This window comes from Podarcis liolepis, assembly GCF_965112155.1.
Source record: "Podarcis liolepis genome assembly, chromosome: 9".
In the NCBI taxonomy this organism is placed as follows: domain Eukaryota; kingdom Metazoa; phylum Chordata; class Lepidosauria; order Squamata; family Lacertidae; genus Podarcis; species Podarcis liolepis.
Window position 1 is genome coordinate 35,649,049 of NC_139564.1, and position 26,430 is coordinate 35,675,478.

Genomic DNA, 26,430 nt, shown 5'->3' on the forward strand with positions numbered 1-26,430 from the left:
AGGAGCATGACATGTCCCCCACCAGAGGTACTACCTCTTCCCTAACACCCCATACACCCCAAGGTACAAGTGCAATAACTAAATAATTCCACTGAAGTTCATCTGGTCCATGGGGTCACGAAGAGTCGGATACGACTAAACGACTAAACAACAAAATTACTATTCTTTTACCACCAAGTGGCAGTGGCACAGATACGAGAAGTAAATATCCTCAAATCCCACAAGCACTCTAATTTTAAAATATTTCTATAGAAGAGCCAATTTGAGTGATTATTCTGGGCATCAACCATCACTGTGCATGTAGCCAATGCAATGTCTCAACAATTAGTAATTAGCAGGAAATTAGCAGGAAAAGCTATTTGGCACATCACTGTTCAGCCCCATTAGGGTGGCTTCAGTGGCATGCTACTCATTTTGTGTCTTCGATACATTCATTATTCTGGGCCACTACAACTTTCTGAATTTGGGTAAGGAGTAAAAAACACACCCACACATGCATAGCTGTCAACGTTTCCCTTTTTAAAAAAGGGAAATTCCCTTATTCCGAATAGGATTCCTCGCAAGAAAAGGGAAACGTTGACAGCTATGCACATTGCATCAAGTGTGATTAGTAACTGACACGCATTTAAACAGCATTCAACGAGCGGGTTGTCCGCACAGGGTCAATTCAGGACATCAAAACTCACAAACCATGCAGCAAAGTTATGCAGCTCTCCGTGCTAATCTTACTTCGTCCATACTGCAGAGAAAATCGCTGGGACCCCGCAGATGGCACAACCCACAAAAGGAGTTCAGGACCAGTAAGATGCAAACGCCGTCCAGGCGAGCGCCCGGAGCCCGGAGAGCAGCGCCCGGCCGATCAGAGCCAACCGGGACCTGGGCTGCTGCTGGCGACGAGCGCGCACAGCCGCCGCCCGCGCAGGTGGCGGTTAGCGGGAGTTGGGAGCCGTGGCCCGGAGGCTGCGGAGCGCGCGGTCCCGCGGGGAGCCTCCAGGTGCGCCTCCTCAGCCCCTTTCCCTGGGAGAAGTGAGGCGCAGCAGTGTCTCCTCCAAAGGGGGCCCTCTTCCCTCTTCTCTTTCCAGCCAACCAGCGAAGCCCTCCTCCTCCTGCCCCAGGCCGGGCCGGGGCGCGCGCCAGCAGCAGCCTTTCCTCCGCCCGCCTTTTCCCGCTTCTCACCTCCGCTCCCGCTCCGGGCGGCGTACCAGGCGAAGGAGAAGAGCGCGCTGAGGCACACAAACGTCAAGGCGCTGGTCAGACGGAGCCTCATTTCTCGGCCCCCCAGGCGAGGCTGCCCGAGGTCCTCGGCGGCGGTGGCGCCTCGAAGCGCTGCTCTCTGCCCGTCGCCTCACCGCCTTTGTTTGGCTTCGTGCATAGGCGCCGACTCCATGGGGCTTGAGGGGGCCCGAGCCCCCTCAAAAATTCGTTTGGGGGGGCTCAGCCCCCCCAATAATCTCGGGCGGCGGTGGGCGCATCCGCGGCTTTAATAGGGCGCCCGGCGCGCACCAGCTCAATAACGGGCACCGGTGCGGCGGGGGGCGCCGGGCCGGGGGAGGGGGGCGGCCGGCCTGTCTCCTTGGCAACCCCATTGAGCAGCGCCGGCTCCCCCGGGAGGGCCATCCCCCCGCGCCGCGGATCGCCAACACCGCCGACGCTGTGGCTGCCCGAGCCCGAGCCCAAGCCCAAGCCCGTCAGGAAGGAAGGAAGGAAGGAAGGAAGGAGAAATGGGGAGGGAGACGAGGGAGGAAAATTGCGCGCAGGGTGAAGAAAGGAGAAGGGCGAACGAGACGAGCTTCCAACCCAAAAAAGGGCTGGAAGACTGGGAGGATGAAGGATCGGGAAAGAAAGCGACGCCTTCCCCGCCCGCGACGTCGCCCGCTTGTCATGGGCAGCGCAGCGGGCGCCCAGAGGGGCTGGGCACCGGCGCAGGGCCGCTCCACAGCCGCGGAGGACAGCTGCGCGGCTAGCAAGGTGCGCCGCGTAGAGCGCGGCCCTTGTGTGGCCCGGTGGCCAGGCAAGCTCGGGCGGGGACCCCCATGCGAATCTAAGACGGGAGAAGAGGGCAGAGCAAAGGGGGTCCCTTCCCCAACCTCCGGCTCTGAGACTTCCCTGCGCCCCAGAAAAGCGAAAGGATTTTCTCTTCTTCTATTTTTATAAATATTTTATAAAGTTTTCAAATACAAAGTTAGAAACATACACTGAAGAAAAAAGTAAAAGAACAAGAAAAAGAAAAAAAGAAAAAGAAGAAAAGAAAACCAACCATTCAACACATTTTTTATATAACTAACTGGACTTCCTCGCATCTCCCTTACCCTGCATTCTTTATAATAAAGATATCAGCAAATTATTACCTTGTTTCGTACCTTATTTTGTACTTTTCAAATACTATACCTCTAAATTTAACATACTTTTCATCAGTTACTTATATCTTAAATTAAACATAGTATTACCTTAGATTTTGACCTTTTCTTACTTAAAATATAATTTCCTGTTTCCCAAATCTAATTGCTGAAGCTATAGTTTCCGAATCGTGTAAATTTTTAACATTCATACAACTTATATTGTTTTTGTAAATAGTCCTTAAATTTTTTCCAGTCCTCTTCCGTTGTTTCTTCTCCCAAATCTCGGATTCTGCCAGTCATTTCAGCCAGTTCCATGTAGTCCATCAATTGCGTCTGCCACTCTTCCAGTGTGGGCAAATCTTGTGTCTTCCAATATTTTGCGATAAGTATTCTTGCTGCTGTAGTTGCATACATAAAGAAAGTTCTATCCTTCTTTAACACTTTCTGGCCAACAATGCCCAAGAGGAAGGCCTCTGGTTTCTTGGGAAAGGTATACTTCAATATCTTTTTTAACTCATTATAGATCATTTCCCAGAAGGCCTTCACTTTTGGACAAGTCCACCAGAGGTGAAAGAATGTCCCTTCAGCCTCCTTACATTTCCAACATTTATTATCAGACAGGTGATATATTTTTGCAAGCTTGACTGGGGTCATGTACCACCTATAAATCATTTTCATAATATTTTCCTTCAAGGCATTACATGCCGTGAATATCATTCCGGTGGTCCATAACCTTTCCCAGTCCTCAAACATGATGTTATACCCAATATCCTGAGCCCATTTTATCATGGCTGATTTGACTGTCTCATCCTGAGTGATTTTCTCTTCAACCTGCCCTCCATCCTCTTGCAGAAAACTCTTTGCCTGCCCTGCCCGTATCTCGTTTTTGCTTTTTAATTCCACACACGCACCCTTCGGACTTCGTGGCAATCGGGCGCACGGGTGCGTTTCCTAAGAGAGTGAGGACCCCCGCCTCCTCCCCACCTGCTCCCTCGCCAGCCAGCCAGCCGCGCGCCCTAGTCGGAGAGCCCCGGCCGTCCCCGTCGCGCAATCGGCTGGATCTCCCTTCAGCAGGCCGTGCTCACAACTCGGCCCAGGGACCCCCAGGAGCGGATCTCCGGCTCAGCTGAAGAATCCGGCAACAAGCCCCCTCCTCCCCAATCGCTCCGCCGAAATACGGTCCAAAACCCCCCCAATAGGCCGCCGGCCGCCAAGTCTAGTGGCGCCCTGAGCGAGGGTCTCTCCCCAACACCGCCACCTCGAACTGCGTTCTCCCGGCTACCCGAGCGAACCAGCGGCAGGACCCCGGTATGGGCCCCCCCAATATTTTTTATAAGTCGGCGCCCCTGGCTTCGTGTAGCTGCGTCTCGCTTGCCCGCGGTGTTTTGCTTGACGCCCCGAGCCGGCGGAGGCTTTTTATGTGTGTGTGGTGTTTGTTTGTTCCCCTCACGCCTCGTTGCCCCCCTGGGAAGAGTTATTATCTGCAGAAAGGCTCCTGGCCAAGTTCGCAGGTGCGGAGATCCGATTCTACGCTTATCTCTCTCAGCCTTGGCTGCTGCTCCAGCAACGCGGGTCCAGCTCTTCCTCGGCTCTTCCTCGCGCTTGCAGGAACTTGTGGCGCAAGGCATCGACCATCTCTCTCTCACCCAAGAGCTACTGAAATGTTTCTGGCGCTTCCCCGGAGGGAATCGCTGGAGCCGCGAGCCCAATCAGGGAAGAGTCGCCGCCGCCGCCCCTCCCTCCCGCTTTAATGTATAAGTCAACAACCTGTGCAACCTGCTTCGCTTTCTCGGAAACATTTGAAGCGCAGACCCTGTGGGCAAGTGGTCAAAGTGGAGAGGGATAGGTCTGGTGCCTGAATTTTAAAAGGCAGCAATACCCGCCCTCATTCTTAGGTGCAGTCGCGAGAACTTTGGCACATTTCTGTTCGAACGCGCGGGGTATTGTGACGTAGCAATTCCAGGGGTTCGCATGTTGACCCGGGCAACTGAAACTTGCCCCCAAAACTGCTGCAGCTCTAGCTATGGCACTTCTTTGGCCCAGTAACGCATACCTTCTTGCGTCAGTGTTGTTGGTTTTTTTTAAGCGACTCTTTACAAGTATGAATGGGAAAGTATCCCTTGTTCACCGATGCAACTTTTTCAGATATCTGTACTGCTGTTTGAATGTGGTTTCTATATCAAGTAATTTGAATATTGCTTTATGAAAATTGAGCAAGTCCTTCTTCACGGCAAGGTCAAGGTACAGAAGTCATAGAGAAATTAAAATCAGCATTCTAACCTTTCAGTCTCGGTGAAGGAGCCAGAGTTCTGCAAAGCCTAAAGAAGCAGAGTGTTTCTTTTTGTTTGATGAAATGAGCATTTTGAGGTTTAAAAGTCAATATTCTTTTTCTGTGATTTTCACATAAGTTCTCACGGTGTCAATTGCACTTGCAGTTTCTTTTTAATCATTCATTCCAGTTCTAGCCAAAACATGTAGTGTTTCAAATATATCCTAAATACAAACATTAATTGCATTTCCATCTTGAAAGTTCAATATGCTCTCAGGCTGACACATTGGCAAATCTCCAGGGAAAGTTGTAGAGCAGCAACTAAAAATGCTTATGTGTTCTTCCCGCATGGTGGCAGGAATGCAATAAATAAATACACCATTCTTAGACAACTGAGATTGTGACAGGATACAGAGGAGGAAACTGTTTCCTTGATATTTTAGATTCTGGTGAAAGATCTTCTGCAAAGGGTACTTTGTAGCAGGAGCACTTTTCAGCTATACATTAAGCTACTTAACTTTCATCATTGTGACCTTCCTTTATTTAGCAGTTTACAAGGACAGTTTTACTGCCCCTCTTAATAGTCATTATAAATCATAAATGATTATTATTTGTTCATGGTACCCATGAGTGTACTAGAGTCTGTAATGAGCAACATAAATAGATAGTCTGCCCTATAGAGCTTGCAGTGTGATTTCTGGAATAAAAAACCCCAGTGAAAGTGAAGAGAGAATGGGAACAAAGGAATTCTAAACAGTTATTTGATGCCTCTGGCATATATAGTAAGACCCATCTCTTTATATGTTGTTGTTGTTTAGTTGTATCCGACTCTTCGTGACCCCATGGACCAGAGCACGCCAGGCACTTCTGTCTTCCACTGCCTCCCGCAGTTTGGTCAAAATCTCTTTATTATTAGCACATAATTATCATTGTAGCCAATTAAGTATTTAAGCTGTGCATTATTCACATTGTAGAACATTATTGTAAGGTGTGGTTCAGTTTTAGAAACTAATTACACAACTGCATATTGTACAATGTGTCCTTTTTCTGAATAACTAAAGCAAGGTGATTCAGTTTTCAAATTTTAGGCAGGCTCCTGAAGTAAAGGCAATGGTAATATTTGACAAAAGACAAGTATATTAAAGTATATCTTATATATGTTGTGCCTATTTATTTCAGATGAATGAGTGCTAGGCAACATCTAAGTATAGATAAAAAATTTCACTGATCCATGAAAGATCAGACTGGTATTGGACCCCAGAGCTGTGTATTTGAATGTACATTTTACTATGTACATTTAGTTGCCAAGGATCACAAGCAAGTATGATGCAAATAGATGTCATTATCCTTGTAGAATAATCCGTGTAGAAGGCATGGTCAAAGGTCAGGATGAAATATTGATTAGTATAAGTGAAGTTCTCTGAAATCACTGACACCAGCTTATTTAGATTTAGAGTAGCTAGTTTCAATACCAAAAATACAGGCTCATTGCAAATTCTGCATTATCCTAAAGTATGTTCATTTGAAAATAAATGTAAACAGATTAAAGCAGTTGTGGCAATGTGGGTTGTATCCACATCTGCCAAATGCCATTGTCGGTATGTGTACATCAGTGTCAGCAAACTTTTTCAGCACTGTCCCTCAGACCTTGGGGGGGGGTGGACTATATTTTTTTTGGGGGGGGGGTGAATGAATTCCTATGCCCCACACAGTGACGTAGCGTGGGTTGTCAGCACCCGGGGCAAGGCAAGTAATTTGCGCCCCCTAACCCGTGGATTTGCACCCCCTAACCCTAACCCCCAGATGTTGCGCCCGGTGTGGCCGGCCCCCCTGCACCCCCCACGCTACGCCACTGGCCCCACAAATAATCCAGAGATGCATTTTAAATAAAAGGACACATTCTACTCATGTAAAAACATGCTGATTCCCGGACCATCTGCAGGCCAGATTTAGAAGGCGATTGGGCCGGATCCGGCCCCCGGGCCTTAGTTTGCCTACCCATGGTACGCACAATCACAACTTCCTTCTTCATTCACTGGAGCATGTGCAGGGGAAAAAAGGTGTGGATAACCTAAGGGCAGCCTGTCCCATTTTGTCACGAGGCAAAACGGGAAGGTGCCACCTGCCCCCTGTGGCTGCCCCTCCACTGAAGCCTTGCTTACTGAGGTTGTGCAGCTTTGGTTTCCTGGTTCTGGTGAGATCTTGTGAGAGGTCTGCGATATTTTGGCAGAACCTGGAAGCTGCAGCCACTTCTCCTGTGACAGTGGCAGTGTGCAAGACACCTTAATTAAAGAGACCCTCACAGTCAAGAGGAATGTATTTGATACTTGAATGTGCCTCTTGTGGGAGACCCACTGATTGCAGCCAGGCACAGATATGGAGGGTGATGTAAGCCTGCCATAGCTTTTGAGTTACAGTCCACTATATAGTGGGAAATGTGGATTTGCTGCTTAACCAATCAACAGACTTTGTGATGGAAAACTTGTGGCAGCTCTCTCTTGCCATCCAGCAGGTGATGAAGAAGGAAAAAAACTTTCCCCCAAAAGGAAATGCTACCTGTACCATGAAGAAAGCAGGGATTTACACTACTGATAGTGTGAAAGGCAGCAGGAGAGGGGTGATCAGTACCAATGATGGTAGTGGAGGTGAACTGGGTGGAAAAACAGGACTAGTGTACACACAGTAGTAGACAGCATGATGAGTAGCATAAGTATCAAAATGAATGTGGTGTCCAACATAGATGACAATCTTTTTCTTGCAACAACAGTTGGTACTAAGATTAGAAGCTGGTGAATAGACAGAAAGCAGACACACCACAAATGGCAATGAATCAATCAGAAATTATGCCATTGTCATAGAAGCAGGATGTTGACCCAACTCAATGTGCCCAACATTAGGCAATCTGTCTCATCATTTAGTGTGCTGAACATCTTTGTTTAAGTTTCTACAACAAATAACAATGACATAAAATATAATAATATACAATTAAAACACACATAGTAAAGGTAAAGGTACCCCTGCCCATACGGGCCAGTCGTGACCGACTCTGGGGTTGTGTGCTCATCTCGCTTAAGAGGCCGGGAGCCAGCGCTGTCCGAAGACACTTCCGGGTCACGTGGCCAGCGTGACGAAGCTGCTCTGGCGAGCCAGCACCAGCACAGCGCACGGAAACGCTGTTTACCTTCCCGCTATAAAGTGGTACCTATTTATTTACTTGCACTTAGGGGTGCTTTCGAACTGCTAGGTGGGCAGGAGCTGGGACCGAAGGACGGGAGCTCACCCCGCCGCGGGGATTCGAACCGCCGACCATACGATCGGCAAGTCCTAGGCACTGAGGTTTTACCCACAGCGCCACCCGCGTCCCCACACATAATTCAAAGCAATTCCATTTATAAGCAGTACCAAACAGCCAAGAGGGAGGGGGGAAAGATAGTCTCCAAAGGGTTTGTGAGAACAAATGGGTTTTCACCAGCCAAGAAAAAGCCATTAATGTTGTCACCATTTGTGCTTCCAAAGGGAAGGAGTTCCATAAATAAGTAAGAATGCAGACTGGAAACATCTCTAAAGTATCCATCAGGTTCTGCCTAATAAGAATGGATGAGAAACCATTCTCTCACTTGGTGATTCCAGTGCCTATGGAATGTTTGCTCCAAATTTTGTTATGTTTAGGGAAGCTTTTAATGTTTGACAATCGTATTTTAATATTTTGTTGGAAGCTGCCCAGAGTGGCTGGGGAAACCCAGCCAGATGGGCAGGGTATAAATAATAAATTATTTATTTTATTTTATTTTATTTATTATTATTATTATTATTATTATTATTAATAATAATAATAATTACTTTTGATTACTGAATGCTTCTCCACCTATGATTCTCCCCCTCCTGATTTCCTGGAGATAAAATGGGGTTGTCCTCCCTCTGTTCTTTGCCATTCACCTTCCTATTCACCTTCTTATTTTAGAAAAGGTGTGTGACAAGCATTCCACCTTGCATGGTTGTTGGAGAGATTCCTCATTTAACAACCTTGCATCTATATGAGCCAACTAAAATAGCCGGACACTCTTTAGAGGCAAATGTATATAAAGCATATTACAGTAATCCTACTTAGATATTATCAGGGTATGGATAATGACCAAAATAACTTCTATAAACTCACAGCTGGCTTACCAGCCAAAACTATGTCAATAATACAATCCTATGCATGTACAGTGGTGCCCCGCAAGACGAATGCCTCGCAAGACGAAAACGTCTTGCGCTTTTTTAAAAAAGCCGCTTGAAGAGGCGCAGTTGCGACGGACCGTGCTTCGCAAGACGAAAAACATCGCAAGACAAAAAGACTCGCGGAACGAATTCTTTTCGTCTTGCGAGGTACCACTGTATTTTTGGATGCATGTCTTCACTGGCCTGGTTCACACATAACACTAAGCCATGGTTTATTATCCAAAATTCAAACTGTTCTCAAGGCTTGACTGATCATGCTAATGCTTTCAACTCTGCCTGGCAACAGTCTCTTTTCTTACCCCTGAAATTATGTACAGAAAGTGCTTTCCAGCTTTGACTCATTGTGTGCTGCAAGGGTAAAGGAGTTTTAAAGATCCTGTGGGAAAACAATTAATTGGGGGAGACTGCAGGAAATGCAGATGCGAGCTTTGGTGGGGTGGGGTGGGAATCACAGTTTTGAGAAAAATGTGGAAAATAAAACAAACAGTTTGTGAAAAGTGGAGATGGAGGGGAGACAGGAAAGAATGCCTCTATTCAGCATGGTCCAACTTCCAGTGTAGCATAGTGCACACAAGGAGTTAATGCTCTTTCTGTATGGTTTCTCCTTTAATAGGGGGTAGTGCAGCAAAGAGGGATCATGACTGGCTTGGTAGTTGTTAGTGATCAATAGCAAGCAGGCTGTTGAAATGGGACATACTGTATGGTGAAGCATTATTGCCAGGGCAAGGACTCCATTGTGTGAAGGTACTTTGCTCAAACCTCCACCATAGTTTAAAACCACAATTTCCCTCTCAGTTATCTCATTTCTGCCTTACTCAAACACCAACTGCTATTTTAAACTACCACTTTTTGCATCCGTGCCACTCCTTCTTCATTCCCATGCCATGGCTGCTGCTGTTATGCAAACCTGCCTTCATTTTTGCTCTCCTATCTTGCTCTGACTTCATGCAAATCCAGGATTGTGATACAGCACTACAATCCTCCAATGGGGGCTACAGGATTACAACCTTCCATTTTTATGTATATAGGAAAATATGATGTGTAAGTATGTATTACAAGTGATAAATAGTCTCCAACTGAAGTAAGCTAAGCTGTATTAGAACACAGCCAACTTCCCTCCTGCCCTAGCACTGGAACCAATGTCAAATTCAGCTATTAAACAGCAAAAGTTCACTTGAAAACCAATCACATGGTTATCAATAAGACTGTATCTGACTCAGGATGCCCACCTATGGGAACTGCAACATCTCTCTTTACACAAATGTCAGAAAACCACAAAAAACAAACCATAGAATCATAGAATCATAGAGTTGGAAGAGACCACAAGGGCCATCGAGTCCAACCCCCTGCCAAGCAGGAAACCTTTATAAAGACACCCTAAAATGCGCTGCTGTATCCTATGCACTCAGAAACAATAGTACAAAGGATTACAATCCTACTTGGAAATAAGTACCACTAACTTGGAAGTTAGTGGGCTTTGCTTTCAAGTAATAGAGCTAAAATCTATTATAGCAACCACCAAGCATCTACAGCGACAAATGTTTTATGCAAGACAGAGCAGTGCATGGGTTAATGTTATTTCATCATCTTGTTTTTTATTTTAGAAAGGGACTACTGTATAACTGTATTCCAGGCCGGGACCACAGTGCTGTTGGCACAGCAAGACAGGTACCTTACATGGAAGTGGTCCAGCTGCACTCCCCGGGATTTTCAGCGTATTAAAAAAGAGAGAGGATATTATAGCAGGAGATGGGGAAAGACCTCTGCCTGAGACCCATCTGCAGTCTTTACAGGCCACACTGGGCTAGTCTTGAACAGACAGGCAGCTATGAATCTTTTGTTGTGGAAAGTCCTGGGATTCCGATTGGCTGAAGGGCGGCGCGTAAATCAGTTAAAATAACACGGAACATAAACCAAGTAGGACGTGTCGCCGGAAGCGGTGCCTGGAGCCCGAGACCCAACCTGCACCATCTCCTTTTTCCTCTTCTCCCTTCGGCCTGTACAAACCTCGAGAACACCTGAACGAAGGAGAAGCAGCGACGGAGCGACCTGGTGGCCACAAGACGCACAGCCAGCAGGAGACGCCTCCGCTTCTCTGCGCCCGCGAGCTCCAGCCGGCGGCCTCGTTTCCCCCTATTTCGAACCCAACTTAATTGATGGTTATTATGGGATAATACATTATTCATAAGAATTGGCCATTGTGTCTCATTTCCGTACTCGTTTACTGGCACTAATTAAATTATAGATATATCTATATCTTAACCGGCTTGTATTATAATAATGATGATGACTATGTTCCATTTGCTTTTCTGAAGTCCTAGTAAAATTATTTATTATTAATTGAGGACCGGCAAGTGTGTACGTGAGTCTTTTCTGGCTCCTTTTGGGGCACGCGCAGCGACCGTTGTGTCTCTCAATTCTTCTCCTCGTTTCACATTAACCCCAAAAATAAAAAAATAAAAATAAAATCTCAAAAAATAAAAATAAAATCTTCAGGACCCCACGGCCCAATTTTCATTTGGCATCATTTTTATACTTCTTTATTGCCAAAACAAACCCCTCCCCTCCAAGCGGTTTCTCCTCAGAGGAAAGCAAGCCGCTTCCTTCCCTGTCCCAGCTTTCCCTCAGGAGCCTTCACGCTTTATAGGATGCCTGAAGAAGGGTCAGCAAGCGACTCAGCCGCCCGCCCGCTCTCCGAAACCCTTTTTAAGGCTTAGAAACCAGCCGCCGCCCAACCATAGCTGTCAGCTGTTCCCTTTTTTAAAGGGAAATTCCCTTATTCCGAATAGGATTCCTCGCAAGAAAAGGGAAAAGTTGACAGCTACGCGCCCCAACCGGCGTCCGCCTCCCAACTGTCAGAGCGGCGCCTAGGCACGCAGGAGACAAGGCAGCGACGCGCCGCCCTCTTTGGCCGTCGCGAGCGTCTGTTGCCCCGGTAACGGTGGCGACTGCCCGCACGCTTTCGACGCCGGGCCCGCCGCTGTGGGCAGCCCCGCCCACCCGTTCGGCGTCGTTAAACGGACATAAAGGAAGACCCGCCCACCCCCCCCCGCTCCGCCCTTTTCGGCCCTCACGGGCCGGTCTGCGTTCGCCTGGTGGGCACCATGGAAGCCCCCGCGGACACGGACGCTCATGTCATTTCTAAGGAGGTGGGGAAAGGAGTTGGGAATGATTTGTTAAGGGACGTGTTTCTCTGACAGGACAGTTATAAACAGCCAACGCAACCCCTCCCCCATCTCGGGCCACATCGCTCACTTCCGGGTCTGTGGGGGAGGCAACTTCCTTTTATGGTGGGGCCGTGGGAGGGAGCTGCTGGCGTGAAGGTGAAGTGAGGCCGCTGCCCGGCCTGCTGCGCTCTCGCTTGGGATGGTGTGACCAGAGTTTGGTACCGTTTAAGGGTGGGGAGGTGGGGGCGGGGGTAGAGCATCTGGTGGAGCGTGCAGGGGGCGGGACGGCGAGAGGACCCTGGAAAATGGGGCGGCGGGGACAATGCCGCCTATAGGCTCGTCCCCTTTCAAACCAGCTGCTCTTTTCTGGCCCGATATTCGCTTCCGGGATCAGGTTCATTAGGGAGCCGGTGGGCGGGAGGACTTGTTTGTGACTGCGTACACTAAGACGGGATCTTTTTGTATGCTGCAGTGGCCTCTTGAAACAGAACCTCCATATATATATATATATATATATATATGGCCAGAATCAAGCCAGTAAAAGCTGGCGCTTGAGTATTCCTTTTTTATGAGCTCGGGAAGAAGCAGCAAGACAGCAGTGAGCTCACAATCATGAGAGTAACTCACGTGCAATAAAATTGCCTTTTAAAACTACCGTTCTGTTACGATTTCTGCAATCATTGCTTCTGATACCTTTGCTGCTAGCGGAGGTGAAGGGATTAGGATGTTCTTAAATGTTTATATAGTGTGTTTATATGTTTACCCTTTAATGGTTAAGAGTTTAACCGGATGTTTTCTGGAATGGTAAACGACTGTAAAATCAGCATGAAGTCAAACCAAGCACTGAATGGACAGTAAGCCCAGCAACTAAAACTCAAAACTTAGAAAGTTTGGGAGAATAAAGACTTTGTCTGCAATACAGATGTGAAGACAAAACGGGGTGGGGGGTGGGGTGGAAAAATGGGGAAAACTATCCCTCTCCCTAAATGCCCCCCCCCCCCCGCCTTCATGTCTCTAGTCTGCAAGAAAATGAGAGCAGGAGCAGTTTTTCAAAAGCAAGAAAAGCCCAGTTTGAGGCATTCTATTGAGACATCAATGGGGCATGTTCCCAAGTAACTGATACAAATGCAACCCTAATTTTGTTGGTTTCAAATGCTTAAGTACAGTGCAGGCTCTGTATATCTCTAGTCAGAAGTAAACTCCATTGAATTCAATTAGATTTTTGTTGTTGTCATTTAGTCGTGTCCGACTCTTTGTGACCCCATGGACCAGAGCACGCCAGGCACTCCTGTCTTACTCCCAAGTAATTGAATTTAGGATTCCAGCATTATTTAGTTTTGGGTGAAGTGCCCCAATAGTTTAATAGCTTGAAGCAGCTAGTACTGGAATTTAAGGTTTGCAGTTATGGTAATTCTGTGCACACTTACATGACTTACTTGGGAGTATGTTCCATTAAGCTGCACGGGCCTTCTAAATTAACATAGTACAGAATTTTTGAGTATTTGTTATACTCAGTTACCATTTGTATTTTTTGTGTTTTTTTGGTGTTGTAGAAAATGATTGTACACTTATGGAGCTATTTGTATAGAAATATATTTCGATTTTGGCTAAAATGGATCTTGAGACAGTTGACTGGAAAATGTGAACTGCAGCGTATCTGTGATGGCTCAATGAAAAGAGCAGAAAGGACACTACGGATAGGTAATATATTTGAAATATACAACTTATACCTAAATTGTTATGTTCAATCTCCAAAATTAGTTTGACAACCACAGATCAAGAGAGAATTTCAAGTTTTTCACCTTCCATAAATATTTACCTTCCTTCTATGTCCTTAATTTTGGGTGGTTAAAATTCATGTAGATAAGGCTATTGATTCAACAGAGGAGACAGCTGACAATATACACAATGTAGTGTATTGTGGTTTTGTCTTTTGCAGTGTGTTGTTGCCTGTTCAGTATGTAAGCTGGTACAGTAGCTGTAAAGTCCTATAGACAAATAGTTATTTCAAATTAAAATACTGATTCCTTGCCTTTTCAGTTGCTCCAGCCATTCTCATCCCGTTTCTTTCTTCAGGCCTTCTCTTTTCATTCCTTTGGACCTCCCATCTTTCATTCTCAAGCTTAATTTTCTAATCTGATTCACTCCCTTGGTCTGCTGCCTCTTGAAATCCTGGCGCCTGCATTTATAGCCTCCTGGTTCTTCTAGTCATTGTTGTCTTTCCTGTATCTCTCTTGGAGATTAGTAACTCCACATGGATCTCCTTTTTTTTTTTTTTTTTTTTGCTGCAAAAGGCTAAGGGTGTGTTTACACTTGTGACTTGAAACACAGCCAGGTCATTTTCCTGCTGCATTTCATGCCTTATTCGCATAGAGATGTTCAAATCAGAGAGGGGATAGGGATGCTTTCACCTTATGTGTGTGACATTTTGTTTCCCTGCCCCTGTAATCCTCCTGGAACTCCTATTCATTTTACTGTCATAAGTGCTTGTAGAGTCATCTGCAATTGCATGCTAGCTGTTGAAGTATGTTTACATGTGTGGTTAGCATGCTTCAACAGTACACTGGGAGGTCTGTTCCTTACAATGTAGGAGTTGGACCTTTATTGTGGTGGCGCCTTCCAATTTGAACTCCCTTCTGCTCCATACCAGACAGGCACTGTTTTTACTGTATTTTTGGTGTCTGTTGAAAACCAACACCAACAAGCCTTTTACACTGTGATTTTTATTCTAGTTTTTAACTCTCTTAGATTAGAAATTTTATATATAGTTGTTTTTATTGTTAAATCACTTATAGATGTCTTATGGGAAGCAATTAATACATGAAATAAACAAATTAGAGGTATTAAACCATGGTTACAATCATGCTTATTCATTTGTCTTGTGTAATTTTAGAAATCAGAATCTAGGTCTATGAATTTCTTTAAAAACATGCATGTTTTTATCTTAATGCAGAACATTCGTTGGAATCATCAAAGTGTAAGGTAGGTTAACTTTATATTATGCCCAGCATCTAAAGTCAAGCCCAATTCCCTCCCCACCCCAAAGTTACATTCATGAAAGGCATTATGTAAGAAACACAGCTCTAAAGCATAGAGAACTAAGTTTTCTGATCCTTGGATCCTCATCATTTTTCTAAAAAAAGAGGCCCAGTATTATTATTTGCACCTGGTTGGGCTTCTTCTGAGTAAATGTGCACAAGATTGGCTTTATCATTGCTGTAGTAATGATATGCCAACCAAGGCTAGTCAAGAACTAGACTGGATGCGAACTGGATCAAGTCTGATTTATGAGCCTGCTTAGTTTACATTATCTGCAGTTATAACAACACTGCTGTGGTACAGTTTTTGGCTTGCTGTTAATGAAACAGTGCTGAGGAACCTCTGGTCTTTAGGTCTAATTAAATGTGCTTGGCCTTCCCATCTGGCCCAGACCCCTATGGCCAAGCCATACCCACCTGTCCTATGCCTAACATGTGAGGCAGGGTAAAGATGTGGCAGAGTCAGAAGAAGTTTGCAGACATTGCAGTCAGCTGTTCGGTGGTGTCTTTAAAGCACTGTGCACTGAACTTGACAAGCCCCACCAGTCAGCTCATTCCCACACTCCCAAACTGTGAACTTGAACCTTTTGAGGGAGTATGACTCCATCCAGAACAGGTTGTGGAATCCCTACTCATAGTAATCTCCTGAAATGTAAAGTAACTGCTATTAAAACAGATGATATTTTGTGTCAGAAGATTGATGTTTTACTTGTATTTATCAGGCTTTACAAAGGGCTGTGTATTCTTCTAAAGATGACGTGGAAAAATGTGTGGCACTCATCATAGAACAAAAGAAGATTAATACACAAAAGGATGCAGTGTAAGCCTATTATTGTTCTAAAGATAAAAGATACCTTGTTTGGAACTTTATCTTTGAGGTCATTGAAAATGTGTTTTGTTCAAATAGACACTGAGAATTAGTAATTCATTCAAATTAGTCTTCATAAAATGCATTTAGTGTATCTTGTAATTCATACATAGTAATGTGATTCTTAAGAGATTTGCTTAAAAACTATTTTTAAAAGTGTGTTAATAAGCAATGATCTGAGTAGAGTCTGACTTCATTGAAATCAGGAGTTTTGCTGTGGACTTCAGTGAAGATAGAATGATACACAGTAACATTCGTTATCTAAAATACATGATTCTGAGAACCTAAGGAAATACCGGCCAGTTGCCAACTTCCCTTTTGGGGGCAACGTTCTTGAGCAGGTGGTCACCGTGCAGATCCAGGTGCTCTTGGAGGAGACTGGTTTTCTAGATCCATTTCAATTGGGATTTCAGCTTGGCTTTGGCACAGAAACTGCCCTAATTACCTTATAATGACCTCTGTCGGGAGAAAGACTTTGGCAATGTGCCCGCCTTTTGATACCATTGGCCATTGTATACGCCTGTAGAGGCTATTTGAATTGGGGGTGGGCAGCACTGCTTTGCAGTGGTTCTGGTCCTACTTGGTCATCTTTAGCGAGTGATGCTTGGAAAGTGTTTTTTTGGCAACATTGGGGTTTCATTGTGCTGTCGCTGAGGGCTCAATTCTATCTCCCATGTTGTTTAATATCTATATGAAGCTGCTGAGTGACCTGGAGTTTCAGAGTATGTTGTCTGCAATATGCGGGTGACACACAGCTCTATTTCTCCTTTACATCTACAGGCATGGCAACGGATGTGCTAGACGGTGTGTTGCCTTGGTAGTGGACTGGATGAGAGCCAGTAAACTGAAGCTCAATCCAGATAAGACAAAGGCATTGTTAGTGGGTGGTTCCCTAGACTGGATGGATGGGAGACTTCCTGCTCTTGAGGAGGGTACAATCCCTCTTAAGGAGCAGGTATGTAGCTTGAGGGATCCATTACTGGGATCTATTCCTGGATCCATTACTGTTGCTTGAGACCCAGGTGGCCTTGGTGGAGCAGAGTGCCTTCTGTCAGTTTTGGCTGGTGGTCCAGCCACACTCCTATCTGGACAGGGATCCCCTAACTTCTGTGGCCTATTTGTCATAGTTTAGAATGGTAAGCAAGGTGGTCTGGGAAATGAAGGTTATATGATTTTCAACTGGTACTAACAGCTGTTCTCCATTTTTATTGCAGATGAAAGCTGTTCATCACCTGTTAATTATAATTCTCTTTGTGTTTTCCGATATTATAGGTTTGCTTCAAAGCTGCAATTAAGTTTGCTCCAGATATCAGGATGTAAGAAACTTTATTTGGCCGTAGAAGAGCTGAGAAAACAGCCATATAACTCTGATAATAAAGAGCATGAAGAGCAACTAATACAGGTAAAAAAATTAGTTTTTGTGCCTTTTATGACATATTTAATGTCAAATTTGTGATGTTAAAAACAAGCATCAATTGTGAACTCAGTCTACTGAAGTTACAGTTGCCCAGGCTAGTGTAGTAAGGCCACTCTTATCTGCAATAAGTTCATGCAGTTATGAGTGATGTGAAAAATGGGATTGGTGAAAGTTGTGTCTCATAATAATACTAAAACACAAGGCCATCCAATGAAATCAACTTAGCATTAAGTTTTTAAAAGGCAAAAGGAAGTATTTCACACAGCATACTTAATTTACGGAATTCATTGCCACAGGCAGGATACAATGATAACTACTTGTTTAAATAGCTTTAAAAAGGAGAGGTGGTTAGAAAAATAATTGGTGTTTTTCCAGGTTTGTTAAAAATTGCAATCTGATTTTTAATAGTAGTATGACTCTAGCTACTGAGGCCTAGAACACATGGGATAGCTCAGATACCTCAGATACAAAATGCTGGAATGGAGGGTATAATTTAACAGCCATTCTTTAGTGAGCTGCTAGACAACACCTGCAAAGCAAGTGTGACTTTGGTGGGTTGCAGTTTTATATTTGTTGGGAGAATCTTATAAAACAGTTGACTGTGAGTCCATATGCTTTAGTACAAGTTCATTCAGTCTGGTGCCTATGTGGAGTTCTGGACTAACTGCTACATTGAATTCAATAGGAGGAGTAAAACTGTGTTCATAGATCCGCTGAAATGAGCAGAGAGTCCTATGTGCACAGGAGAGCTTCATGCCCAAAGGAGATTGCCATGAAAGCTCTTTATCGCTTGCCACACTCAAAAAGAAAAAGCTTCCTTGTTAATACATTTCTTTGCATCCTGTGTTTCAGGATGCTTATGCCATTCTGTATGGCATCCAGTTTGATTAATGGTACCTATTTGTATTTAGAATGAGTTGGGGGAAATACTGATAATTCTGTTAACAGTAGCATATTTATACAGCTTTGGAATTTGTTGATGCCCCATGAAAAACTGAAGGCTAGAATCACGAAGCAGTGGTGTGACATTGGTTTCCAAGGTGATGACCCTAAAACAGACTTCAGAGGAATGGGCATGCTGGGATTAACTAATCTTCTGTAAGTCAAAAATATTATGTAACAGTGGGTATTCTTTTGCTGATGTAAATGGGTATTAAAAAGAGGGTATTGGATTCAGTCTTCAGTCTGCCAATCTAATTAATCTATCTTATTTCAAAAGCTATTGTCCTACTGTTCATGAATTTATTAACACAATTAATTATACTGTAGAGCAATTGACTTTGCAAGGCAGTGGTTATAATGTGAATGTTTAGAAAAGTAATTTTTAATCACTGCTAGTATAAGCAGTCTCTTGCAAACATAATTACTTTGTGTGTACATATATTTTCAGATATTTTAGTAAACACTATCCCCGTGAAGCTCGTCAAATCCTTTCTCGCTCAAATAATCCAAAACTGGGGTAAGCTACTTTTGAATAAAATTGCTGTCATAATTGACTCTTAAACCTGAAAAAGCAAAGCTTTCATTATTACTTTAGTTTCTAATAAATAATCGGAAAGTATATTTATCTTCTGCGCCTCCTCTTCTATAATATTTGTGAGAGTAATCCAGTAATTTATAGGGATCCCATAAGTGAAAATACTTTTTTCATTGCATGTTAGCCTTATGCCTGCCCTATCTCACTTTTCCTCTGTACCTCTGTACCTCTATTGTGTGTGGTTAGATTGTCCTGTTGATGTCTTCACACAAAAGACCCTAGTAACTTTTTCTCTCTTGCTCCTCTACTGTATATGTATAACCTTAAGGATTTTTCCATTAGGTGGAACCTGTCCAAGCATCTTATCAACATTCTTGGGCATTAATAACTGAAACTCATCCAGTAAAATTGAACTAGACATCTCCATTAAAGGAACTGCATTAAATGTTGCTTTGTAGTTTTGAACAAACACAATCAGTGTCTTCCATTCACATGATGTAGGCATGTGAGCAAATGGGAAGTATGTCAAGTTGGAGGCTGTCTATAAAGACCTTGTTCCTGTTTTTCAGGATCAGTAAGCATAGCAGATTGCCAGGTTGCAGTCCTTAATAGTGCTCTACCCACACAAAATCCTAAAAGTAAAGCCAAATGAAATAGCAATGCTGTCCTCAACAATACTGCCTTTTAAACTTAATTTTAAAATATTTGCTGCAGTGTGAATTGGTACTTGAAGCTTAAGATACTGTTTCTCTCACTATCATTATTAGATAAAGCCTATTTCATAAATGTTTTTTAATTTTTAATTTATTTTTTCCATGTCATAAGAGATGTTCCCCAACCAAGTGCCTTCCAAATGTTTGAACTACAACTCCCATTATCTTTGACTGTTGACCATGCTAGCTGGAAATGATGGGGGTTGTAGTTCAAAACATCTGGAGACTGCCAAGTTGGGGAAGCCTGTTTAGGTTAGGGATAATAACACACATTTTTCAATGGCTGTCATTCTACACCACACACCCCGTAGATACAAATAGCTTCTTGCCCCATCCTATCATAAGCTGCAAAATGGTCAAATAAAGGCAAATTGCTTAATTTGTATAATATGAACATATTACATAATTTGAATTACCTTAGTGCAGTTTTAGTGGTGTTTTTAAGTATCTTATATTCTCTTAGTAATTTGAAAATTGTGTTTGGACATGGGAGTCATGTTTAACTTTGGTAACACTAGGGCCCAGTGAATGGTCTTGGAACGGTAGGCAGACATTGCAGTATTACTTAACTTAGGTGGTTATGCATAGAATGAATAAATTTATATTTTTTAAAAAATTGTTAACACTGAAGATGTCTTAAGACTTCTAAAATAATCATAAAGGTAATAATTTGCCTTCGGTTATCCTTGACATTTATACTGCTTAAAATGCAGAAATCAAAAAGTATAGTGATTAGAATGTCTGTGTATTGCAGATATTCTTATGCAATAGTTGGGATCAATTTGACAGAAATGGCTTACAATTTATTGAAGAATGGACATTTAAGAACTCACTTCTACAACTTGGTTCCTGGTGAACCACTAATGAAAGACTTCCATCAGTTTTATTGTGAGTATCTTCAACTATCTTTTATATATGGATAACAACTTCAGTGGTTTGGAAGCTGCTGTTTCTGAACTTAGTTAGAGGCAGAATGTTCTCACTATTTTGTTAACATGTTCAACCATAACGCTTGCAGAGATCTTTTTTTAAAAAAAGAATCTGCTGTGTTTTCTGGAAAGCATTTTGAATCCTACCATGATCCTGTCAATGCTAACACATCTCAAAGGCGCAAGGATGGGGTATCAACATGCTTTCAGGAAAAATAATGCTTCTCTATATTTAAATGAAAGATGAATTTCAAAGGCCTTATACACGCATTACACTACTGGAGAAGAAATAAATGTAATCAAGCGTCTGTCACGTGTATTTGTCTCCATATACACCACTGTAAACTTTGACTTTTTTGGCAAAAGCAGCCTCCACATTCTGACTGAAGGTCCTCTTCCTTGAACAGACAGAGAAAAGCTGGAGAAAAACTTCTGGCTGTGACTCCTTGTATTAACCTATTCACCTCTGCAAATTAATATAGGGTAGGGTTGATTACACATATTGCATGTGTTCCAAAAATAATATATTTGCTTAATAACCAAAGATAGGAGTGAACCCTATGGCTTTGTATTTAGCCCTTTCAAGTGAGCAAACCAACCAGGAAGTCTTCCGTTAACTATGGTCCCCCATTTTGTCTGTTTTGGGAAGCTATGGTTAACCGCTTCATAACAGGTTATTAAGCTGAGAGAGATGGTCATATGAACAAATATATAAATTATATGAGCAAGCCATAATCTACGGGTATAGAATGTTCTACTACTACTACTAATAATAATAATGGGAAATGAAACAAATGACTGCTAAATTCTTTTGTAGTGTTCCCCGAACCTTAGTATGCTGTTGTATGTGTCCTCTTCTTTGTTGCATACGTACAGTATATGGAAATACAAGATTATTGATTTTCCTTATAAATGCATATTTTATGCAAAGCATACCAAAATTGAAACTGTAATTTCAAAAGTAATTTGATATAGCTTCTACATTTCAAAAATAGTGCCAGTGTCCAAGCTTTTGGTTGCATGTGCCTGAAGTAGCTCTCTTTGGTGGTATTCAGCTAAGATTTACTAAAGTAGACATACTGAAATTAATGGCTCTTAACTTAGTCATGTTCATTAATTTTAATGTGTTTTTTAGTCGTTTTTGAAAAGCTGCTTAGAGGCAAACACATGTGTTGTCTCAATACACTTTCTATGTTTTGGTCTTTACAGGTTATTTGGCTTACGAATTTGACAAATTTTGGTTTGAAGAAAAGCCTGAAAGTATTATGTACTTCAACCAGTATAGAGAGAAGTTTCATGAAAAAGTCAAAAAACATCTTCTGGATTACGATGTAGTCCTTGCCTTAAGAAACGAAATATAGTAATGTGCATTCCTTTGGATTCTGTCTATAAAAATTATGCACTTGACTGGGATTCTCATATTTAACCAAAAACTTCACTTAGTGATCACAAAGTTTTATACATCTATTTTTTTTATTTAAAAAAGTGGTTGAGAGAGCTTGGACAATCAACACTTACTTAGGTCTGTATACTATTTGCTGAAGGTAAGAACTTTTTAGAGACAAAGATCCTTTCTGTACCACAGATCCTCATAATTTTTGTATACCTAGCAGATGAAACAGGTTCTTGTTGTGCTACATTTTGTCTAGCAATACCTTCTTTTCCATATTTGAAAAGAAGCAATAGCTTCTTTTCCATATTTGACTGGTATTAACTTACAACCAGAGATGTTGCAATACTTCTTGAACAGAAATAGCTTTTGTTTTAAATGTATTAGGTTGTATTTTCTCTCTTCTAACCTGGAACACACAGTCTTTTATTATTACACTACGGGGGAAGGGAGGGGAACCCACTAGCAGGTTAAATTATTTGGGTGTATGAGAAAAAAGCTTCACTTCTGTTTGTTTATTGAAGACTATTTGTTTGATTTTTCTCATGGCAGCATGCTTAAACATTGCCAGAGTTAAAACTTTTATTTTTAAATAGGTCTTTGCATTTTATCATAAATATATTAAGTTAAATATATTTTCCTGTACTAGACTATTTTTATTTAAGATGTTGTAACTGCTTTCACATATCAACCATTGCTCTATTTCCCCCTTTCTTTTGTCACTTAAGTTCACAGCTAAAGCTTAAGAATACTAGAGCTCCAAATATTCAGTAGAAGATAATTGGGCAATTAAGTAAATTTTCTTTAATACACTGCTATTTTGTATTGATGAAAGCAACTCAGATGGCATATTCCGAGACAATCTAAAGATTCTTCAACTATTGAATAAGCATGTTTAAAATGCTTCTAATCAAACTTTAGTTGCAGGTAGCCTTGCTTTAGGGGTAGGGTAATTAGTTCAAAGATTAATCTTTTTAAAGTGCCTTGTACTTACTTCATGTGCACTTCAAATCTGAAGCTGAGACTGAGTCGTTGCTGGTCAGTTCCTAAAACATGCTGGCTTTGTTGTAAGAATTGATATTGGAATTGAGCAAATTCCTATTTCATCTTACTAACTGATAATTGACTAATTAGACTGCTGGTAAGGAAAAAGAGTGCAGCAGGAAGCCATGGGAAGAACATATGATGTCACATGGCAACACTGTAGGCATTACATATGCTGGAAGTATTATCTAAAACCTGTGACATCTAAAAGTAATAATTTATCTAGAACAGTAAAAAAAAGGACAAGGCAAAATGGATGATATCTAACTTATGGGAAATAAAATGCTTATTGAAGTTCCGTTCTACCAGAGCAGTAGAGCCCTGACACAGAGATGGAGTGGATCACAGAAGGCTTTTCAGTATCTACATCTATTTTTAGAGATGTTTGATTACTTTTGTGCAATACAAGAAATCTTTCAAGAGAAATTTGATATCTGCAAAATGCATTGGGGCACAATCAAAAAAAGTCCATATGAGCTCTCTCTGTATAGGGACAACCCTATTTTCTCTCATTAGCTGGAGATTAGTCTTCACAGAGAAGTGTGTACCTGGTTATATATGAGCACTGGATCTAGTGGTTCATGGTATCAGAATGTATACAAAAATCATTCCTGGCTGAAACTGTTGTAAATGTATTTTCTTTTTCTGTATGCTATAAGGTACATTTATTGCACACTTGATTCCATTTGAGTTTTTCTTTGAAATGGCTTAATTGACAACCTTTTTTAATTTAAGAAATTTCATTTATTTTACTTAAAAGAAACCTTGATCTTCTATACTAAATGCTTTAAATATAGAGGCAATAGAAAATTCTAGAAAATATACCAGAAAAGATTTTAAGGTATGTATTCATATAGTTGTCACATTACTTGTTTACAATAGTATTAAATAAGAATCAATGGCTCTGTAAAAAATAAAGCTGATGCAACATTGTGCATGTGAACAGTAGCATCTACATTGTTCCTGTGATTTCATCAATTTGGACCTGTAGGGATTTGGTAGGCTGAGTCTACCTGAGCCTTTCCAATACAATCTGTATTTTTTTCTTTTTGAGTTCATATTTTCCTGTCAGATGATAAACCTAAGGAAGACTGATAGATTATAAACTTTGTCAACTCCCTAATGCTAGTGATGAGTGGAACCATAGTTCCACTCCAGGAATGTTTGAGTTGTCATTCTACTAAAACTCTGGGCTAGATTATGCAACAATTAAAACATAAACCAGCAAACCGACTAGTTTTAAGGTTTTATTTTATTTTTGTAAAAACTAACATATTAAATGAAAATGATTATCAACAGAGCACAAAGTGATAATAATGCTAACATACCCAGTTTCAGGCAGTATAAACATTCTTTTCAATGGTGCTAACAATCATAGTTGACAATTTTTAGGAAAGAGGTTTCTAAAGTTTTGAAGCCATCAGCTGTGTTGTAAATATTTTGAAATTCTCATTCCTTACTGGAACAAATTTGTATCTTCCTTCTTTAAATGTATTGTTGATTTTTTTGTAAAGCTGTGTTCCTTAATTACAGATAGTGATGTAGCTATCCTATGTGGATGTAATTTTTAGGTATAATAACCAAACTTAATAAGGCCATTCTTCATTGGTTTTTTAAATACATTGGTCTCATTCAGCTGTAATGATCCCGGTCTGCTAAAGTAGAGTTTATTGGACGAGAAAAACAAACCATCTGCCCTCTTGCCCTGCCCCTCATGTGTTCAGTTTGGCAAAGTTTTCTTGAATTCTTAAACTACCACCTTCTTGGACATTCAGATTACCTCCAAAAAAGAATTTGAAGCTAATTTGGAAGGTAGCCCTTAAGCCACAGTTTGCATATGCAGACATTCTGGGAAACATTTAAAGAAAGTAGGCAAGCTTTATTGAAGATGGCTACTAGGGGGAAGGGGAAACTGCATGAGCCAGTAGCTCCTGGTCAAATACCTATGATTTATCAGACAAATGGCTACAACTGAACTGGGCCAATGTATTCCAGTAGCTGTTTAGCTTGTATATATATTTACCCATTTCTTTTTGAGAATAATTAATTGTAGACTTGTAGTTGAACCACTTAATCTAGTTTTGAGCTGTGAAAACCTAAAGAGACTGGTGGTAGATAGAAATATGTTGTAAAACAGGGTTTATCATTAAATATTGCATTGTGACAATCGTAAGACAATATACTAGTATATCTGCACTGTTTCTTTAGAAAGAAAAAAATGCACATTGAAATACACACAAGCAGTGATTTATTTTTTCACACAGCTGTTCACATTGTTTTTCTCTATGTGGTGCGAGGTGAGAGGGCTTTATGGAAAAACATGTAGACATCTATGTGTATCACTTTCACTATTAACGTTTCTCCAAAAGCTTTTGAACCTGTGACTGTATGATACATTGTAGGAAGGCAGATCCAGCTGCTCGCATAAAAGTTCGTTTTACAGACTTGAAACCAGAAGCGGCTTGCATTTCCACCTGCTCAAGGCAATCCTACTGAATTCTCCCACTTTCTCATTCTACTCACTGCTTTCCCTGCCTATCCATTCCAGATGGTTCCTTGACCTTTGTAGTTGCTTTTGGGGAGCAGTGCTGGGGGATGAGCCAGCAGAGACCCATTATGGGAGCAGAGTCCTGCTCATCTATCTGGATCTAACCCACAACGTTTCAAATTGCATTCTCACAAAAATGGCTACTAGCTGGGGGAAAAAATTGATCTCCAAATTAAGCTCTATGGCACAACCAAATAACACTTAAAGTTTGGCTTATAAAAAATGGATTTCATAAAAATCTTGGGCACTTGAGTGCATATTACTGGAAATGAAGCAAGCATTAAAATATCTTAATAAGACAAACAAGTAGTAAACAGCTTCCTTAAAGGGAGCAAATTACAAAAATCACTTATAGCAGTATGAGCCACAATATTTGTTGAATGCCTGCAAATGAAAAAATTCTAGGAAAAAGGGTATACTTTTAAACTTGTAGTGGAGCTTCAATCTGGAATTGCCAACTATCACAGACACCATTCATAAACTATAGAGATGTCATATTATTGGTTGTGCTGTATTTAGGTGTCCAGGTTCATTGGATTATTTACCATAGCCACAGATGCACTAAAAGATCATGTAAAAATATCCAAGAGGCAGAAATAGAGACCACAGAATCCTTTTCTATAACAACCTGCTTTTTAGCTTTCCAAATGTATGTCAAAAGTGTCATAATTACAGTTGCATTAGTAAGGTTCTGTAGCCTGTACTGATAACTTAACTGTTTCTTGTCCTTATGATGTGCACTTGTACTGGTTACTTCTGTGGTGCTCAGGCTGGTGACAGTTTTTTCTGTTGCTGCCCTTCTCCACTGTGAGGAACACATACGGGCAGTGACTTGTAAACCTTTGTGGAGCAAGAGCATTGCCCATTACTAACTGTGTGTAGTTTGGAAGCAATAAAATGTGATTCTTGTTTGGGTGAGGAATGACTGCTAGCAAATAAAGATCAAGTTGATCAGAAGCTTTGTTTTGCTCAGGTATGTTGCATTTATTGTTTTCACAGTCCCCTTTGTA

At 41.9% G+C, this 26,430-nt stretch overlaps 2 protein-coding genes across 7 annotated transcripts in view; one reads left to right on the plus strand and one right to left on the minus strand.

The window, feature by feature from the left end:
* MGAT4D (MGAT4 family member D) overlaps nucleotides 1–4,352 on the minus strand; it is a 47,841-nt gene extending 43,489 nt beyond the window's left edge. The window contains exons 1-2 of one of the 2 annotated variants that reach the window (XM_083520053.1): nucleotides 3,753–4,352; nucleotides 1,177–1,362 (exon numbers count right to left, since the gene is read on the minus strand). In XM_083520053.1, the coding sequence (XP_083376179.1) occupies nucleotides 1,177–1,267 (91 nt within the window). In that variant the 5' untranslated portion in view covers nucleotides 1,268–1,362; nucleotides 3,753–4,352. Of the gene's footprint in view, nucleotides 1–1,176; nucleotides 1,366–3,752 lie in introns of those variants that run through there. The other variant, XM_083520054.1, reaches the window with a different exon arrangement.
* A 7,411-nt stretch (nucleotides 4,353–11,763) lies between these two features.
* Nucleotides 11,764–26,377, plus strand: ELMOD2 (ELMO domain containing 2). 5 transcript variants are annotated; one of them, XM_083520131.1, is made up of 9 exons: nucleotides 11,764–11,978; nucleotides 13,550–13,697; nucleotides 14,950–14,978; nucleotides 15,757–15,854; nucleotides 17,175–17,304; nucleotides 18,284–18,417; nucleotides 18,710–18,778; nucleotides 20,264–20,397; nucleotides 21,648–26,377. In XM_083520131.1, exons 1-9 carry the CDS (start codon nucleotides 11,934–11,936, stop codon nucleotides 21,797–21,799), a joined length of 939 nt encoding a protein of 312 aa, XP_083376257.1. In that variant the 5' UTR covers nucleotides 11,764–11,933; the 3' UTR covers nucleotides 21,800–26,377. The 5 variants fall into 5 exon arrangements, with proteins under 5 accessions (XP_083376257.1, XP_083376260.1, XP_083376258.1 ...); XM_083520134.1 differs by lacking the exon at nucleotides 11,764–11,978 and adding an exon at nucleotides 12,097–12,198; XM_083520132.1 differs by lacking the exon at nucleotides 11,764–11,978 and adding an exon at nucleotides 12,108–12,152.
* The last annotated feature ends 53 nt before the right edge of the window (nucleotides 26,378–26,430 follow it).